The following is an 18439-nucleotide window of genomic DNA, read 5'->3' on the forward strand; positions in this document are numbered from 1 at the left end:
TTATCTATCTGCTGAATGCAAAATGCTGGGAGCAAGTGGTATAAACATGCACAATGGTACCTTTGAGCAGGATTCACAACTAACCTTTCCTCAACCCATTTACACTTCCAGAATCTATCAGCATGGATAGCCTCTCTGTGTTCTGTGCATGCACACCACCATTCTCCTGAAGTACAGGGACTCCGTCCTGTGGAGGAAGCTCCTTCCCGTCTCCCACCTGGTAAGGCTCACCTGTCGGATTCCGCCTAGCTTGGCTCACCAAATGGTCATCTGTCATATTGAAGTCCTGATGCTGGTCAGTCATGCTGTCACAAAGGTTATCTACAAATGAAAAGACGACTATCAAAAAATGTCAGGACAACAATCACATAAAATACACTTCCCCATGTAGCTGCTTACTGTTTTGAAATATATCTTCTTTCAAAAATTTCATTAACTAATCCAGGCCAAGCAATCAGGTATCACACATACAGAATTGACTATCACCCTTCCTTGCTGTAGGCTTCCCCAGAAAATATATCAGTAGATCTTACCGAGCTTCCTGTCCGCTTTCAAACATGCTTTACAATTACTGGTCTGTATCCAAATGAAGAGTTGTGCATGGGGAACACTCCTTCATGCACCCAGAGGGGAGGGATTATTTTTGCCAGTCACCTCCTGCCAATATGTCCCTAAAGGTCCTGCATAGAGATGCAGCTTCAGTTGCATCATCTGTTTGCACCTTCTATTCTAGTGAATACTAGAGGCGTTAGGAATGAGATAGTAAAAGCAAGGATCTTACTCCTTGTCACCCCCACCATTGTCTCTCTGCTCTGGCTTCTGATTGGTAGACTGATATTCTCAGCACCTTTCACTATACCCTTCTTGCTCCCAGACTGCTTCTTGCTCTCTGCTCTGCTGCAGACTCCATTGTCAAGTGGCTTCTTTCTCTTTCTGTCCTCTATACGATGAAGACAGAAAGCTCCAGCATATAGGCTTTCTCTCCAATAGAGCGTACTTGCTTTAGATCTTAAACATCTATCTCAAGCTACCCTTTAATGGGCTCAGCTATAATTGGGGTTAGTCAAACCCCTCCCTTCCAACACTGTAATCCTCAGGGACATATTTCCAGGAGTTAAAGAGAGCTGCAGAAGAAAGGCAGGATCACTGAAAATCACCCTTTTCCTCTGTGTACGGAAGTGTTCCTCCCACAAAACCCTTGGTTTAAATTTAAGCTAATATTTATTTAGCGCATTTTTATACCCCCCTAACCCAAGGTCTCTAGTATCATAGTCATCTTCAAGGCAGTCCATTAACATTTCCAGGGACATATAAAACAGATTATAAGAATTGAGGCTGAGCAATGGTAACTTGCCCAAGGCCGCCTATAGAGACAAAGCGAAGGTTTGAGGCCCACACCCAACACACTACCCACTGATCACATGGCCATGCATTAGATCATCAGGGCTGGAAATTTCTCTCAGAGCAGCATCAGCCAGATTCTTCAACCTGCGGGGAGTGGGGCCAGACTCCCTCTAGCCAAGTTGCTCAGGAGCAGGGGCTTCTCTAGCCATAGTGTCATGGCATACCACCTTCAACTAGTTTGACTAGGAAAAGCTCATCTCCTAAGATGAATAATCTAGCACATTCATCAGAAAATCAGAGGTCACTCCACAGGTCTCTGATGATGTTGCAGAGTTCTCCTGCCTCTCAATCAGAGAGGTGCCTGCCAGGTAAGGAGAAGCACCACATTCTCCCAATCTGGCAGAGAGAAGGGAAGGGTAGATAAAGTCAGTTGGCCATCTACAGCATAAAGGATTGTTTGATTTTAGCATTCACAGAACATACTATTTTGAAATGAATACTAAATGTTGAGCAAATCAAAGCCAGATAAGTATTTTGCTGTTACGACTATCGCAATAGGGATGAAAGTAATTTGAAATTTCATATTACAGACAACAACCAATCATTTGTGTCTTAAGTGTCATCAGCAATAGATTCTTCTGCTTTAAAAAAATGAAGATGCCTACACTAATTCTGTAGCTATAGCTGGTGCACAAGCTGCAACCCCTCCTAGACAGAGACAGCCTGGCCATGATTATCTGTGCTCTGGTAACATCCCACCTGGTGTAGCTTCCCTAATCACTTCCTAGAGATGCCCCTGATTAATTTCTTCCCGATGCATCTCCGATCAAGGCAAAGAGTGGGTGCATGTAGCCTCATTTCTAAAGCCATCATCACATACCAGACCGTACAAAGTCTTTACAGCTTATATGGCATGGAAATTAAGATGGGTACCTTAACTTGCAATTTCCATTATTTTTAGAGCACAAGTGAAAATGTAAAGCATCTTAACACTCATCTTAAACCAAAGGTTTTTGGGTTGTGGAACTGTATAGTGTATTTTGTATTTCTAATTTGCTGGTCAGAGACTGTGATAAATACATCTGAAACAGCAGAACTGGCTGCCAGTGCATTTCTGTGCACAATTCAAGGTGCTGGCTCTTATGCTTAAAACCCTAAATGAGTTAGGCAATCCTTCAGGTACCAATGCCTCAATTAACCTACAGCATCTGAATTCTAAAATCACTCTTGGAAGCCCTTCTCACAAGTCCTTACTTTCTGAAATGAGGCAGATAACCAGAAAGAGGGCCTTTTCTATTGTGGTACCTGGATGTGGAATGATCTCCTCAGCACCTGGTACCAATCCTACTGTCTTTTCAGTGCCAGGCAGACTTATTTGGCCTGGCCTTATCTTTAGCATCATCTTTTAAATCTAGTTTAATCTTGAGCTGCACCTATTTTGCTTTAAGATTGCATGGCTACTGCTTTTAATTTTGGCGGCCATATTTTTATATTTTTAGATGGTTTTAATCAGAAAGCCACTCAAATCTTCAGGTGAGAATGTGGTATTAATTCTTCCCTCCTAAAATAAATCCTTAAAATTGTCCTTTAGCCATAGCTGTTTTCATTCACTAGTACAATGCCACATGTCCTGTCCATTTTTTGGTACCAAGTGTCATCACATGACATGAGAGCACTGTGGAATCTACAGGGTTCTGCCTCCCCTGACCTGTGATGTGCTAGTTTTTATGTAGGAAGTGGTTTTCATTTGAGGAAGTTTCCTAGCATTCAATATTCTACCTGTTGACTCAAGAAGCATAGCACCCAGACTTCAATGGAATCTGATGAGCTGCAGTTATTTTTGAACTACAGATTTTTTGATATTCCAGATGCCATCCCCTGTATTATTTGTACCTCCAATATTCACATTTTTCCTGTGTTGCCCATACAATAAAAATATATCCTAAATCAGATTCAAAAACAACTGGAAGGTAGAAAATATGCTTTCTGGACTCACTCCATTAAATGTTATAAAAAGTTAATGTTTATCTGCAACGGAAGGGGGAAATATTTCAAGTGTGCACTTAATTTAATAAGATGCTGTGGTTGAGAGGGTGGAAGAGAACTGCCCACTTAAAATAAACCACTGAAATGATATATCACATGATCATTTGGGCTCTGCTGTTCCAGTTCTTGAGGGGGTTGTCATTTGACACTATTTATAGGGCAAGCACAAACACAACCATATAGTTCACAGCAAAGCTAAATAAAAAGCTCTTTAATTTAAAAGTTGAGAATTGAGTTTTAAATTTCATTCTGGAATTAAAATTAATTCCCTTCAAGTTAATTTTCTCATTTAAACACGTTATAAGCAGAACTGCCAGCCCATTGTAGGTTGCAATTAACTATGCTGTTTAGTAAACATACTCTTGCAAGGAATACAAGCTGAGGCTTCTGAGAAGCTTTACAACTATAGCAGCTGGAAATAAAAGAGATCTGCATGTGTTGTCTTGAAAGAAGAACTCAGTATCTAGTGATTTCTGCCTATAGTATAATATTAATTTAGAAGGGCACAAAAACTAGCAAGACTATACTATGAATTAGCAGGGAAGCCCTCAAGTTGCAATCTTGTGTGGCCCTGAAGTGACAGATAACTTGTCCACAAGAGGACTGGCTAACAATTCTATTTTTATGCTCCTAATGGAGTCAGAGTGTCTCAGCATGGTTGTAAAAAAATCCACATATGAACTAGCTTCTGTACACACCTAGAACTTCCCTCCTAGCAGTGGGACTTTATAAAGACATGAGCACCTTGGAAGAGGAAGTTATTTATCACCGCTTTGCTTGTTGTAGATAGATAATACTGGCCTGGTATCTTGTACTCCTGTCCATTGAGGAGAAACATCCAAGACAAGGAAAGAGGTTAGAGGCTGAGAGATGAGGTCGAATTGTTGCTAGACCTTCTTTCTTTTTAATTTCACAAGTGCCGTATTAACTTGCTATCTGTGGGGTAAGACCGGCATTTCTATACTCTAGGCAGAGCTCAGCACACTACTGGTGCTATATAAATGTCACACAGTAATGTACAAATATAGCTGCAATAAATGGTTTGATCACACACCCACAGTAGTTAGGTTTGATAAAGATTATTTTTTAGGAATCAATGCATTGGTTCCTAAACACAACATTGGATTACAGTACTCTGCAATTTGCCACCAGCAAATTCAAATTAAATTACACAATTTCCCCCCCAGCAAAGGGCAGTTAACATTTAACTCTCAAATTGATTTACTTATATGATCCATGACCATATCATATAATGCCAGAATCAGGAAGTCATTTCCCATATTAACCACTTGATTTTTCAGCTATTTAGTTTGACAATAGAAAGGACAATACAATGTTTAATTATAATACTAAGGAACTGATCGATCTGTATACACTGAGCTTTCAGCTTTCATTAACTGCAGTGATGCCAGTAAATACACAACTTATATGAAGCCATGGGGGAAAAAAGATAGTCTAAGTTGGTTTGTCAAAAATTCTCTTGTTTGTATGTGCTGGCAGTGGGGTGGGGGGAGGTAGGTAGAGGTATTAGAAACAGCACTTCAAATACAATAATTTACACAGTTACCAATAAATAGCTCTTTTCAATCTGGAAGTGATATAGACCCTCCCATCTTTTCCCCTCCTTTCAGTTTATTCATTTCCAACCAAAATATGCTCTCTGAGAGTAAAACAGCTAATAGCTGTTGGCTGCATGAGTATTCTCCTCAAAACTTGTACTCCCAAGTCACAAATTAGGAACATAAACATGCAGGCCTAATGCAGTAAAATCCCCAAGCTTTGAAAGGAGCCAAGACATATCTGTCCCTGATAGGCAGTTTCTACTGTGCATGTGCCAGGTCGCAAGGCAAGCACCATTTCCCTCCTTTCTAACCGAGAAGGAGAAAAAAAACCCTTTATTTCTTGGAAATGGATGTAAAAGCATAGTACTCCTATGAATAAATTTTGGTGAACAGCTTGTTCCCCAGAAGCCTACAATCTGGCTAGCACATCCAGGGCATAGTACCTCAGAAAGACATTGCTTCTTTACACACTTCTTTGTATGGGAACTTGCCTCAGAAAATGGTATTTTAATCCTTCAGAATTAGGTTGATATGGCTAGAGGACAACACAAATGAGGTCTCTAGCCATATAAGCCTAATAATTCTGAAGGGCTAGAGCATCATTTGCAGTGGTAAGTTTCCATATGTAGAAACATGCAAAGAAGTAACTTCCCAAGGTTCTATATCCTGGAGGTGCTAGCCAAACTGGATGCTAACTAGCACATTCAACTGGCTGTATAATTAATTTGGAGAGACCTAGGGAGACCACAGAATTCAAACAATGGTCCTGAAGTTCATAGCAATCGTAGTTCTGAGGGGTCCACAGCACTTAAACAGTTCTGACTTCTGAAGTAGTTGATGTGAACCAGAGTGCCCAAGGACATTCCAGGAAGTATAGGGAAAGTGCCTCTAATACTGTTTCCAAATCTAAACAAAACAAGAATATCTTCACAAACATGATAATCTCAAACAATCTTGGGGTAAAAGGATGGCCCAGTCTCAAGACCATCTTCTCGGGGGGTGGGGGGTAGAATCTTGATGGCAACAGTACATTGTTCCTCCAAGCTGGAAAAACTGGCACTTCCACATCAGCTTTGATAGTATGGAAAGTTTCACTAAGGCACTGGGGCCTTGATGATGGATAGAACAGGTTGTTTACCTGTAACAGTGTTCCTTTGAGTGGTCTTCCATGCATTCACGCAAGTGGGATTCGCACGTGCACAGAGACCGGCTTCGGAACCTTCTAAAGATTAAACGATATTATTGTAGTAGCCCCACCTCCTTACATGTATCCATATCCTGGCCACCCTGTCTATCTCCTCAGTTGTAGCCACTGCCGCAGTACCTGAAGAGAGACAGGCTGTAGCGGGGGGGGGGGGGTGTCACGTGAATGCACAGAAGACTACTCAAAGAAACATTGTTGTTACAAAGACACAACCTGTTCTTCTTCGTGGTCTCTTTGCATCATATGTGAGAAATAGTGAGAGTGTCTTACCTGGTGGAGGAACAGCCTAGGAAGTTCCAAGAGCCATACGGAGGACAGTGAAACCAAAAGGAGCATCATTTATTGCTCTCATATGCAAGACATAATGCTGGATAATGGTGGAAGGTCTGAGAACAGGTGGCTACACAGCAGATGGTGTCCAGTGGAATGCCTGCAAGGAAGGCAGTGGAGATTGCACGGAACTAGCTGAGTGCATATGGAGAGAAGCAGGTAAGGGCTTATCTGTTAGTTCATAACAAAGCTTGATTGTAGATCATATCCAAAAGAAGAGCCTTTGAGAGGCCTTTGTTTGGCACTCTATAGAAGATGAAGAGTGAGTCAGACCTTCGGAATCCCCTCGTTCTATGAATGTAGGCTAAAGCTTTATAAACATCTAGAGCAGGGATTCTCAACCAGGGTTCCTCCAGATGTTGCTGAACTACAACTCCCATCCCAAGCAACAATAAACTGTAACTGTGAATGATGGGAGTTGTAGTTCAGCAACATCTGGGAGGAACCCTGGTTGGAAAACACTGATCTGGAGTATGCCATTTTTGCTCTTCCAGTGATGTGGGATTAGGAAAAATGACTGGAAGGGAGACCTCTTGATAGAGATGAAACTGAGAGACTACCTTGGGTAGCAATATTACTTTTGGTGTCAAAGAGACTTTCTCCCTGTGAAAAACAAGGAATGGTGGGACTTCTTGGGAAGCCCTGAGCTCGCCAATATAGCAGGCCGAGACAACTGCTACTAGGAAGGTCATTTTGAAGATAAGTAAACGCAAGTCTGTGGTGGCCATGGGTTCAAATGGCTTACAGGTCAGCATGTTGAGTACTAGGGGTAAGTTCCATGAACTTGGGAGTAGGGGGAAACAACACTGTCTAAACCTTTGAAAAAAAAAATCAACTGTAGGCAACTTGGAGGAGCTGAGAACATGTGGGCTGAGATGGCTGTGAGCTGTACCTTCAAGGAAGCAGAGGATAAGCCTGCTTCTTTCAAGTGCAGGAGGTAAGTGAGGGCATCCTCCAACTAAGAGTGTACTGGGTGTAGGTGATGCCCTTAGCATATTCTGTAAAATGTTTCCACTTTGTCCTGTAAGTCTGGCATGTGGATCATTTAACACGTTGTGAAGAGCAGTGTGTATGATTAGCTTGGGAGCTGTGATGTCAGACACCACGCTGTCAGAGAGAGGGCAGAAAGGCTCGGGTGAGCTTCTTCTGAACCTGGTGAGAGAAGTAGACCTGGGTGGCATGAGAGGCAGAGACACATCCCTCCTGCCAGTGAAGTGAGAGTCACAAACCAAGGCTACCACGACCACCATGGTGCAAGCTGAATGCTGTAGTTTTTTGTAGGACTCTGTAGGTTTTGAAGGACTAAAGGAATTAAGAGGAAGATGGGGGAAGCATAGATGGGTGGGTTTTTTTTAACCAGCCTGACAGGAGAGTGTCCCCCTCAGAACCATGACCCACTTTGCCACACCTGAAGAAATGGTGGCACTGATGGTTGTGTATATCCAACGAGTGGAGCACTCGGACTGTTCCAGCAGTCGAAGAGGCCATGAACAATCTCTGGGTGTAACTGACACTCGTGACCGACAGGTTGCTTAGCTGTAAATTGGGTTCTTCTAGTGGTCATCTGTGCTCTTACACAAAATGGGCCTTGCGCCTGCACAGAGACTTCGTCAGAGCTTCCAAGCTAGATTTTCAGCTTTTGGCAGTAACCCCGCCCCCACAGTATATAGGCGGCTGCACGGGCTTCCCTCCCCAGTCTTCTGAGTTCGCAGTTCTGAAAGAGACTAGCAGAAAAGACATGAGAAGAGGGGAGGATGGGTGGGCATGTAAGAGCACAGATGACCACTAGAAGAACCCAAGTTACAGGTAAGCAACCTGTCATTCTTCGACATGGTCTCTGTGCTTTACATGAAATGGGCGTATAGCAAGCTGCTCCCATGCCGTGCTCACCTGGAGACGGGATCAGGCGAAGATAGATTGTAACACCGCCCTGCCAAACGCCGTGTCTTTTCTGGCTTGGACATCTAGGATGTAGTGCTGAAATAATGAGTGCTTTGAAGCCCACATAGCCGCCTGGCAGCTAAAGTCCAGAGGGATGGACCTGTCGAAGGCATTGGAAGCCGCAACTGCCCTCGTTGAGTGTGCCTTGATAGAGGGTGGAAGAGGCTTCTTGGAAATCTGATATGCCAGAGAAATGGTGCAGACTACCCTTCTAGAGATAGTCTAGGCCGAAGCCTGCTTGCCCTTATTGGGTCCCAAGTGAAGAACGAAGAGGGAGTTGGAAGTGCGGAGAGCAGAAGTCCGGTCCACATAAAAGGCAAGTGCCCTGCGAACATTGAGAGTGTGGAGGCGTCATTCAGCATGCGTAGATGGTTCAGAGAAGAATGCAGGTAAGGAGATGGGTTGAGAGCGATGGAACAACATGACCACCTTAGGCAGGAAGGCAATATCAGGTCTGAGGACAACTTTCTCCTTATGAAAAACAAGGTAAGGGGGGGTCCACTCTAAGTGCCCTGAGTTCACTGACCCGCCTGGCAGAAGTGATAGCCATGAGAAATGTAACTTTACAGGACAGAAGGTCCAAAGAAATCGTAGCCATGGGCTCAAAGAGAGGGTAAATGAGGGTGGAAAGCACCAAAGTGAGGTCCCATGCTGGAGCCATAACTGGTGGGTCTGGGTAAAGATGGTTAAGTCCCTTAAGGAAACGTTTGACCGTAGGGTGCTGGAACCATGACGGTGTAGAAGGTGGGGAGTTAGCCACTATGGCCGTGAGGTGTACCCGTAGGGAAGGTATCTTAAGCCCTGATTCTTTGAGGGATATTAGATAGGAGTAAACACGTTCCACTAAGACAGACTGTAAGGAAGTTTCCAGTCCCTTAGAAACTTCAGAAAACGTGTCCATTTATGTGTGTAGGAGGCGATGGTAGCTGGTTTACGTGCTCCATTGACCACCCATTGCAGATCTATGGGCAGGTCAGAGTTATGTGCCAAGCCATGAGGTTCAGGCGCTGGAGATCTGGATGCAGGAGACGACCGCCTTGCTGAGAGAGCAGGTGAGGCGTGTATGGTAAGTAGTGGTAACTGTGGTTGGACAGGTGAAAGAGGCGGAGGAACCGGGGTCTCCTGGGCCAATCAGGATGCAGTGTGGATGGACCTGAGAAATTTTCTGAAGAACTCGAGGAAGCAGAGGAATCGGTGGGAAGGCATAGGTTAGGAGGCCCGTCAATGTGATGGCAAATGCGTCCCCTAGGGAGTTGAGTCCGATCCCAGACCAGGAGTAGTAATTGTGGCATTGCGCATTCATTTCCGATGCGAAGAGGTCTATTTCTGGGAGGAACCAGTGGGGAAGAGGGAGTGAAGTGTGGGGGGGATGCAGTTGCCATTCGTGTGAGGCTGTCTGGGTTCTGCTTAGTCTGTCCGCCGTCACGTTGTCTTGGCCTTGAATGTGGACTGCTAGAGGTATGATGCCGTGCTGAATGCACCACAGCCAAAAGGTCCATGGAGAGAAACAGGAGGGAGCTGGAGGATGTGCCCCCCTGTCCAAGTAGGCTTTTGCAGTGGTATTGTCCGTTTAGATCAGTACATGAGATCCCACTATCAGAGAAAGGAAGGCCTTCAGTGCTTTGAAGATAGCCAGAAGTTTGAGATAGTTGACATTGTGGGAAGCCTCTGTTGGGGACCAGAGGCTGTGGATATTGTGGTTGTTGGCATGTGCTCCCCAGCCATCCATGGATGCATCCGTCGTGAGTCGGAGGGCGTGACATGGGGGCTGGAAGGGGGAGCCGACATGAAGGTTGGTAGGATCTGTCCACCATAGGAGGGAGTGTAGAACTCAAGGTGGGAGCCGTAGGTTGCACGAGGGAGTTTTCGTGTGGAGAGAAGACTGAAAGGAACCAGTGTTGAAGAGTTCTGGCACGCAGCTGGGCATGAGGGAGGACGTAGGTACTAGAGGCCATATGACCTAGCAAATGCTAGATTGTTCATGCCGGTTGACAAGGGTGGTACAGAAGGTGTGAGAACAGGTCTAGGATAGCTTGAATCCTGCGATGTGGCAGGAAAATTTTGGACTGGATTGAGTCGAACAGGATGCCTAGGAATTCTGGACGGACATAGTTTGGATTTTTCATAATTGATCTGTAGTCCCAGGTTGGAAAGGAGGTTGATGACTATGCATAGGTCGCTCAGGAGTGATTGTGGATTGTCTGCTACCATGAGCCAGTCGTCGAGTTATGGGCAAATTTGGATGTTTTGTTGTTGTAGGGACGCTACCACTGCGGCCATACACTTGGTGAACACCTGCAGCGTGGATGCCAACCTGAAGGGTAGGGCATGGAACTGGTAGGTAGTGTCCGCTATCTGAAAGCAGAGGAAACGACAGTGTTGAGGTCTTATAGTGATGTGGTAGTAGGCGTCTCTGAGGTCGATAGAGACGAACCACTGATTCTTTTGCAGAAGGGAAATGATGGTGGGGATAGTGACCATCAGAAACCTTTGGTAGGTGACGTAGGCGTTCAGGTCGCAGAGGTCCAAGATGGGGTGAAGGGAGCTGTCTGGCTGGGTTCTGTGAAGTATCGGGAGTGGAAACCTGGGGATTGTGGGTTGTGGACTTGTTTTATTGCAGATTTTGCAAGCAGAGAGGTAACCTCTGCCAGAAGAGCAGGGGTAGCTGGAGTAGAAAGCAAAGGGTTGTATGGTGGGGATGGATGCAAACTCTATAGCATAGCTGACTCGCACAATGGTCAGGGCCCAGGAGTCCGTGGTGATGCTCTCCCAGGTGGAGATGAAGGGGGAGAGTCCGGTGCCCCAACGGCGAGATCGGTACAAGTCACTGTCGTTTGGTCTGGGGTTGTAACCCCTTAGGGCATTGTTGTTGCCTTGAGCTGGTGAATTGGGAGCGTTTTCTGTATGGTTGGTACCTGGCGGAATGAAAGGACTTATTCTGTGGTTGATAATAATGAGATTTGGAAGAGAATTGCTGATATCCCATAGAGAGGGAAGTGTTACGAAGTTTCTATACTTTCTGAAGTGTATCGTCTGTTTTCTCCTCAAACAGGGAGGAGCAATCAAAGGGAAGGTCTTCCACCCTGGACCTAGCGTCAGGCATAAGGCTGGAGGACCGGAGCCAGGCGTGACAACAGAGGGCAACAGAGGTTGCCATCACCTTAGCAGCTGCCTCTGCAGAGTGGCGAATTGCATGAAGTTTCTGCTTAGAGACTTGTGTGGCCTCACGCAGGAAGACCTTTGCACGGCCTTGCTGTTCTTCAGGCAAATGATCCAGAAAGGGAGCAACGTGGTCCCACAAAAAGGACTGATATCTGGAGTAGTAGGCCTGGTAATTTGTAATTCTTGTTAATAAAGAGGATATGGAATATAAACGCCTCCCAAATGTGCACAACTTTTTTCCCTCCTTGTCTAGTGGGGTAGAGGACATGTACCCATGAAATTTAGAGATCGAAGACTCTACTACGATGGAGTCAGTAGAAAGATGCTGCTTCAGAAAGGAGTCATCCTGATCAGCCGAGGCGTGCACCTTATAGAAGGAGTCAAGTCTCTGATGTTTGAGGAAGGGAGGAAGCCTTGGTCCAAGAGGCCTTAGTGACCTTGAGGATGGACGGGTTCAGAGGGAGCGATACCTAGGGGCAAGCGTCGTCCTTGATCAATTGGAACAGGGGGTCTGGGTCATATTTGTCCCCTTGGGACAGTTGGACCCCCAAAGATGCTGCCATGCAAGAGACAAAGTCCATATAAATTCTGAAATCCTCCGCTGGGGAGCTGGGCTTAGGCTCCATTAAAAGTATAGGGGGCGAGGAGCCCAATGATATCCTGTTGGACAGAGACAATTCTGGGGCTTCATCATCCGAGGACAAGTCCGATGAATCACTCGAGACCGGTGAAGGGATGGGTTTGATTCGAATTCAAGTGGACACGGGCCTGGAATCTGGAGTGATCGTGGCCATGGCTGCCTGCACAGGGTAGTTTCTCGGTGGAACTCATGGTGGGAACAGGGAAGTGGTTCGAGGCGGAGGGTCGCTGATCCCGGACGAGGATTCGGTATCGAGGACGGTACCGAAGATGATGGTATCGAAGGGCGTGGCAAAGCAGAATGTTGGAGGGGTGGTTCTGCAGTGGTCGAGGCCCGGCAGTGGTGACAAACCTCCTGGTTCACGTAAAAATAGTCTGCCGCGTCCTCCACTTGTCGGGCGTAGCGCTCACCAAGGGCAGCCTCGAGTTCCTGACTGGTTCATCAATGGGGTTGTTCTGGAGGAATCTCTTCGGGTTCGGAGTCCCGCTCGGACTCATATACGGGATCGTGACGGTTAGACGCATAGACTACGTCAGCATCCAGGATAGTTTCCATCTGAAGAGTACAGGATCGATGCTCCATATCATGCATCGATTTCTGCTTTTTCTTAGCAGGTTCTAAAGGAGTGCAACAGTCCTTCTTCCTCTTTTTTTTTTTTAGAGGTTTGAGCGGAACGTGGCTCAATGAGCGCCGCCGTCGAGATCAACACTGCCACGGAGCTCTTCAGTACCGAAGTTGAAGCCTGAGCCTTAGGATCAATTGGTAGACTAGCCTCAAGACTGGCTACCGAAATCCCCAGTGGGGACAAAAAGGGCTGTAAGCCTCGGGCTGAAGGAAAAGTGCTTGTCAAGGCCTGCATAGTAGTCGGTTTGTACGAGCCCGAACACTTGAAGGCTTGTTCCCAAAGCCAAGAACAAAGTCGAGACGCTCGATTCTTATGCGCCTGCTTGATAAAGGCTGCACAATGAGGACAGGAGCCAACCTTGTGGGCCTCGCCCAGGCAAAAGAGACAAAGTTTGTGGCCGTCGGTTGAAGGGATCTTGGATTTGCAGCTACTACACTGCTTGAATTTCATAATCTTGGCCATAAGCCGAAGAAAAACGAAGTTAAGAGAACTGTAGCACACTAGGCCCGAAGGCCACAACGGGATGGTGAACCGAGAACAAACTCGAGAGTGGGGGGGGGGGGTACCAGGGAGAAATAAAAACGCTAACTAAGGGGAATAATGAACAAATATGGGGTAAAAAGTGAGGAAAGTTGGTAATTAGCAATAATTCTAGCAAGAAGTGCTCAGCAATGTCTATCCTGTCGCAGACGAAGAAAGACTGGAGAGGGAAGCCCGCGCAGCTGCCTATATACCATGGTGGTGGGGTTACCGCCAAAAGTTGAAAATCTAGCTTGGAAGCTCCAAAGAGGTCTCTGCGCAGGCGCAAAGCCCATTTCGTGTAAAGCACAGAGACCACGTCGAAGAAAGAGGTATTTCTGCCTGCTGAGGGAATCTGCTATAGTATTTTCTTTTCCCGGTATGCACAGTGCCTTTATGAAAATGTTGTGAAGCACACACTATTTCCATACATCTAAAGTTAAATGTAGGAGGATTCCAGACCTCATTCCACCTTGGCAGTTTATGTACGCAAACGTAATTGTATTGTCCGTAAAGTCTACAATGCACTTGTGGTCCAGAAGCTGCCAGAAATGTTTGATGGCAAGAAAGACAACCAGCAGCTCCATGTAATTTATGTGATGAAACTTGTCGCAATCTGATCATACTCACATGGGCCATCTGGCCCATGCAATGGGCTCCCCAAACCTACGTGAAGTTTATGTAGTAAGTGTAGCATCCGGTGGCGGTGCGATGAAGGAGCAGCCAGTTTTTAAGTGATCTATATCTGTCCACCACTGGAGAGCCTGAACAACATGGGGTGGAATTTTTTGGACTGGCAGTCTTTGAAGGTGAGGGTGGGTACTTTCGTGAACCATACCTAGATGATACGCCATCTGCAGCCTGGCATGCAGGAGAATTGCACTGATGGGGGCCCATGAGGCCAAGTAGGCGCTGGACCTGTAAGCTTATGCACCTTGGAAAATTCTTGAGTGGCCTGTAGGGTGTCAGATATCTGGTTGTCCGGCAGGTATACTGCACAGCAGTACGCAACCAGGTATATGCCTAGGGAGTCTATTCATTTTGAGGGTTGGAGTTGTGATTTCTTGTGGCTGACCTGTAGTCCTAGGCTTTGTACACAGGTTATGGTGATGCATGTGTGTTTGAACAGGTTTTCAAAGGAAACAGTGAGGAGCCAATAGTCTATGTAGGGAAAGATGTGCACGCCCTCGGGTAGAAGAGAAGCTGCTACCACTGCCATGGTTTTGGTAAAGATGTGTGGCGCTGAAGACAAACTGAAGGGGAGGATGGTATTTTGAAGGGATAGTTTCCATAACAAGGAAGTGGATAATCCCCATAGTGAGAAGGCGAATAGTAATTACATAGGCAGTGCTCTGTTCCTAGGAAGCGATGAGCCTCGGTCTGAGCGGGGAGCGGGGTGGGATGGATATTCTCCTCCATCACCCTCTTGGGAGTCATAGTCAGGATAGAAATCTAGGTCAGATGGCCTTTCGAGCTCATCAGACAGTAATTCCTGGTGTGTGGAGTTGGAATCAACTCTAGTTCAAGGTCCGGGGGTGGAGCAGGGACCAACAGAACTTCCATTCACTTGTACGGAGGAATAGAGTGCTTCATTTTCTTCTTTTCTGCCAGTTCCAAGACAGAGAGCGCTGTTAGTGAGTGCTTTTCTTGGCAACTTTAGCCTTGAGGTTTGACTTAGCCTAATTAGGCTTAGTAATAGGCTAGACTAGTCACCTTAAGTGGCACAGCGGGGAAATGCTTGACTAACAAGCAGAAGGTTGCCAGTTTGAATCCCTGCTGATATGTTTCCCAGACTATGGGAAACACCTATATCGGGCAGCAACAATATATGGAGATGCTGAAAGGCACCATCTCATACTGCACGGGAGGAGGCAATGGTAAACCTCTCCTGTATTCTACCAAAGAAAACCACAGGGCTCTGTGGGCGCCAGGAGTCAAAATCAACTTGACAGCACACTTTACCTTTAATAAGCTAGGCTGCAGTGGTTGCTGAAGGCAGGAGGCTCGCAGAGGCATTAGAAGAGCCCGTGTGGGGAGACTTGAAAATTGTCTCTGATGCAACAGAGGTAGTAGGTGCTTGGTGAAGCGGGTACATCTGAGGCCATTTTGTGGAAGGCTGTAATGGCAATCCCCTTAGGCAAAGAGGGTTGGGCCGACGGAGGAACGAAGCTTGATTGTGACACACTTGGCATGCGAAGCCCCGGCAGATAAGGCAGGCCTCAACCTTATGTCCTTCTCCCAGGCAAAGTAAGCACTTTGTGTGCTTATCAGAGGTGCTTATCAGAGCTGTTCTATGTTATTATGTGAATATTGTAATTAAAATAAAGCCCCCGAAAAATAAGGTGGAGAGCTTAGCCGAGCAGGAAACAACATTTGAAACAGATCTGGCTGCTACCCATAAATGGAAGGGGGGAGGGGGCAAAAAATAAATAAAAATGCTAATGAAATGGAGAAGAAACAGGCAGACATAAAAAAGGAATAAATTATAGTAACAGAAAAGAACATTTTCCTTCAATTAGTAAGTCAAATACTTTTTTAAAAAGTCCTGAAAAGGTGAGATCTGTGGTGGTTGGCAAACAATTGAGGATAGAGACAGGGTGTGGATACATGTAAGGGGGCACGGCTACAGCCAAAAATGTTATATTTTAATCTCTAGAAGGTTCCAAAACTGGTCTCTGCACAGGCACGAATCCCACACATGCAATGCAAGAGACCATGAAGAAGAAGCAGCTCACATGGCCTTCATGAATCTGAATGAAAAGAACGAAGGTCTCTCTCAGTGTGTGCTTCAGAACTGTGAACAACTGAACACTTAAGAAGATGAAGTTCCTTATCTTTAAAGGTGAAGAAGAATCTAAACATGATCAGGATTCTACTGTACAGGTGTTGTGAATGAGTCATCTGTGAAGTGCACATTTTGCAGCTGATTTTTCACGTTCAAAAGGATATATCAGGGCATAGGTGGAAAAAGTGGGCACAGTAGCAACCAGTATGGCATGACTTTCAGATAAGAAAATCCCCATTCTACATGTCTCTTTATAACTATTAACAAATAGAAATCCTTTTTGAAAAGCAGTCAAGGTACAAAGATGAACTTGTAGATTTGATGTTTCTACAACTTATATTTACTTTTATTTAGCTTATTTCATATCTTGCTCTTCAGCCTGAAGGCTCTCAGAGTGGGTAACAATAAAGCTGAGTGGCTAAAACCATATTAAAACAGCGGAAAAGCATAAAATCCAAAACCTAACCAGTGTTACGGCCAGTTAAAAACCAACCTAAAATTATAAAATCTACAAGGCTTGGGTAAATAAAAAGGCCTTCACCTGACAGTCACCAAAAATGCATTAAGCTTAGTGCCAGTCAAGCCTCTCTGGGGAGAAGATTCTAAAGACAACCTATTTCAGGTCACCACCTGCTTCAAGTCTGAAAACACCTCTTACCAAGCAATAGAAACATTGGTTTTACCTGTGAAGGGTTCTTTTCTACCATAATCAGAGCCCATCCTAGAATATAGGGTTGTGTACCCAGCATGGCTCAGGAACAGACAGGATGTTATCCCAGCAGGTTTCCATTTTGGAGTAGGAGGAGCCCAAAGCTCCAGTTCCAGACTGTCATGCTGAAGGTTGTCATGGGAAACAGCGAGAGCTAGATAGGACTCAGAAGAAACCAATACAAATAAAGTAGTAAAAGGAAGGACTGGTACCCCAGGAGTCACCCTCCACCCCTACTGGCAACTCCCGAGTAGGAGTTGCCAGTAGGAGTAGGACCAAGTAGTCAAACACAAAAAACCCGAGGATCTGAACCATACTACTTCTGTGGGTGGACGGGATGGACTCCGATTACAGCGAAAAAGAACCCTTCACAGGTAATACCAATGTTTCTTTTTCCACCATAATCCAAGCCCATCCTAGGATATAGAGACATACCCAAGCATAAACCAACCTAGAGAAAGTCCAGGGAGGGAAGTGGAACCTATACGACTTGTTGGAGGACAGTGTGGCCTAGAGCCGCTTGTTCCACGTGAAAGGAAGAGATTTGTAGTGTTTAACAAAAGGAGTGACCGACAACCATCTCATCGCCTGGCCTGTAGAGAAGCATTAGCCAAAAACACTGGTGGCTCGGATCAATTTAGAAAGCGTCAACTTGGAGACCTTGTTTCCCAAGGCAGCAGGAAGAAAGGATATGAACATGGAATCAGGTTTCCAAATTGCCTTGGTCCTACGGATGTATATTTGGAGAGCCTTCCGTACAACTAGAGTGCCCCAGGTTTTCCCCTTAACATGCACCAGAGAGGGAATGGAGAACAGCAGGACCTCCAGTTGTGATCGATGGAATGTCAAATTGATCTTAGGGATGAAAGTCGGGTCCAGTCAAAGCACCAAGCTCTGATAACCGGCGGGCAGAAGTAATAGCCACTAAAAACAGTACCTTGTAAGATAGGATCTTGAGAGATGTCTTGTGGAGTGGCTCAAATGGGGCCTGTGTGAGTGCGCTAATCACCTTATTTAGGTTCCAAGAAGGAAATCTGTGAATAGTAGGGGATAGATTGTCTGCCCCTTTAAGGAAGCACCTAATGTGAACATGAAGGAGGAGCCTGGAGAAATAATATCAAGGATAGAAGCCAACACTGATGTTTGTCTCGAAGCTCTTTCGGCCCCTTAAATCTCGCCCGGACTGAGTCCGACCACGCTCGGGCGGGCGGCAGTGAGATGTCCTTCCGCCTGCCCGCCCCCTTCCCTGCCGTCTACCGTCTGCGAAGTGCAGGAAGCCTTCTGCGCACGCATGCAGAAGGCTTCCTGCACACGTGCGCAGAAGGCTTCCTGCACTTCGCAGACTGCAGACGGCAGGGAAGGGGGCGGGCAGGTGGAAGGACATCTCGCTGCCGCCCGCCCGAGCGTGGTCGGACTCAGTCCGGGCGAGATTTAAGGGGCCGAAAGAGCTTCGAGGGGGCTTCTCTAGGGGGCTTCAGCGGCAGCAGGGGGCGGCAGGGAAGTATCCTGCCGCCCGATTTTTTAAACAGGAAGGAGCAGCGGAGCCATCGTAGAGGATAGAAGCGGGCGGAG

The 18439-nt window shown here is 46.0% G+C and overlaps 1 protein-coding gene across 13 annotated transcripts in view; it reads right to left on the reverse strand.

Moving 5' to 3' along the window:
* LOC128330410 (microtubule-associated protein tau-like) overlaps positions 1–18439 on the reverse strand; it is a 167752-nt gene that overhangs the window by 100436 nt on the left and 48877 nt on the right. For all 13 annotated transcript variants that reach the window (XM_053263264.1, XM_053263270.1, XM_053263263.1 and 10 more), the window contains one exon: positions 232–321. In XM_053263264.1, coding sequence (XP_053119239.1) covers positions 232–304 — 73 coding nt within the window. In that variant the 5' untranslated portion in view covers positions 305–321. The remainder of the gene's footprint in view (positions 1–231; positions 322–18439) is intronic.

Source organism: Hemicordylus capensis, chromosome 6 (assembly GCF_027244095.1).
Source record: "Hemicordylus capensis ecotype Gifberg chromosome 6, rHemCap1.1.pri, whole genome shotgun sequence".
NCBI lineage: Eukaryota > Metazoa > Chordata > Lepidosauria > Squamata > Cordylidae > Hemicordylus > Hemicordylus capensis.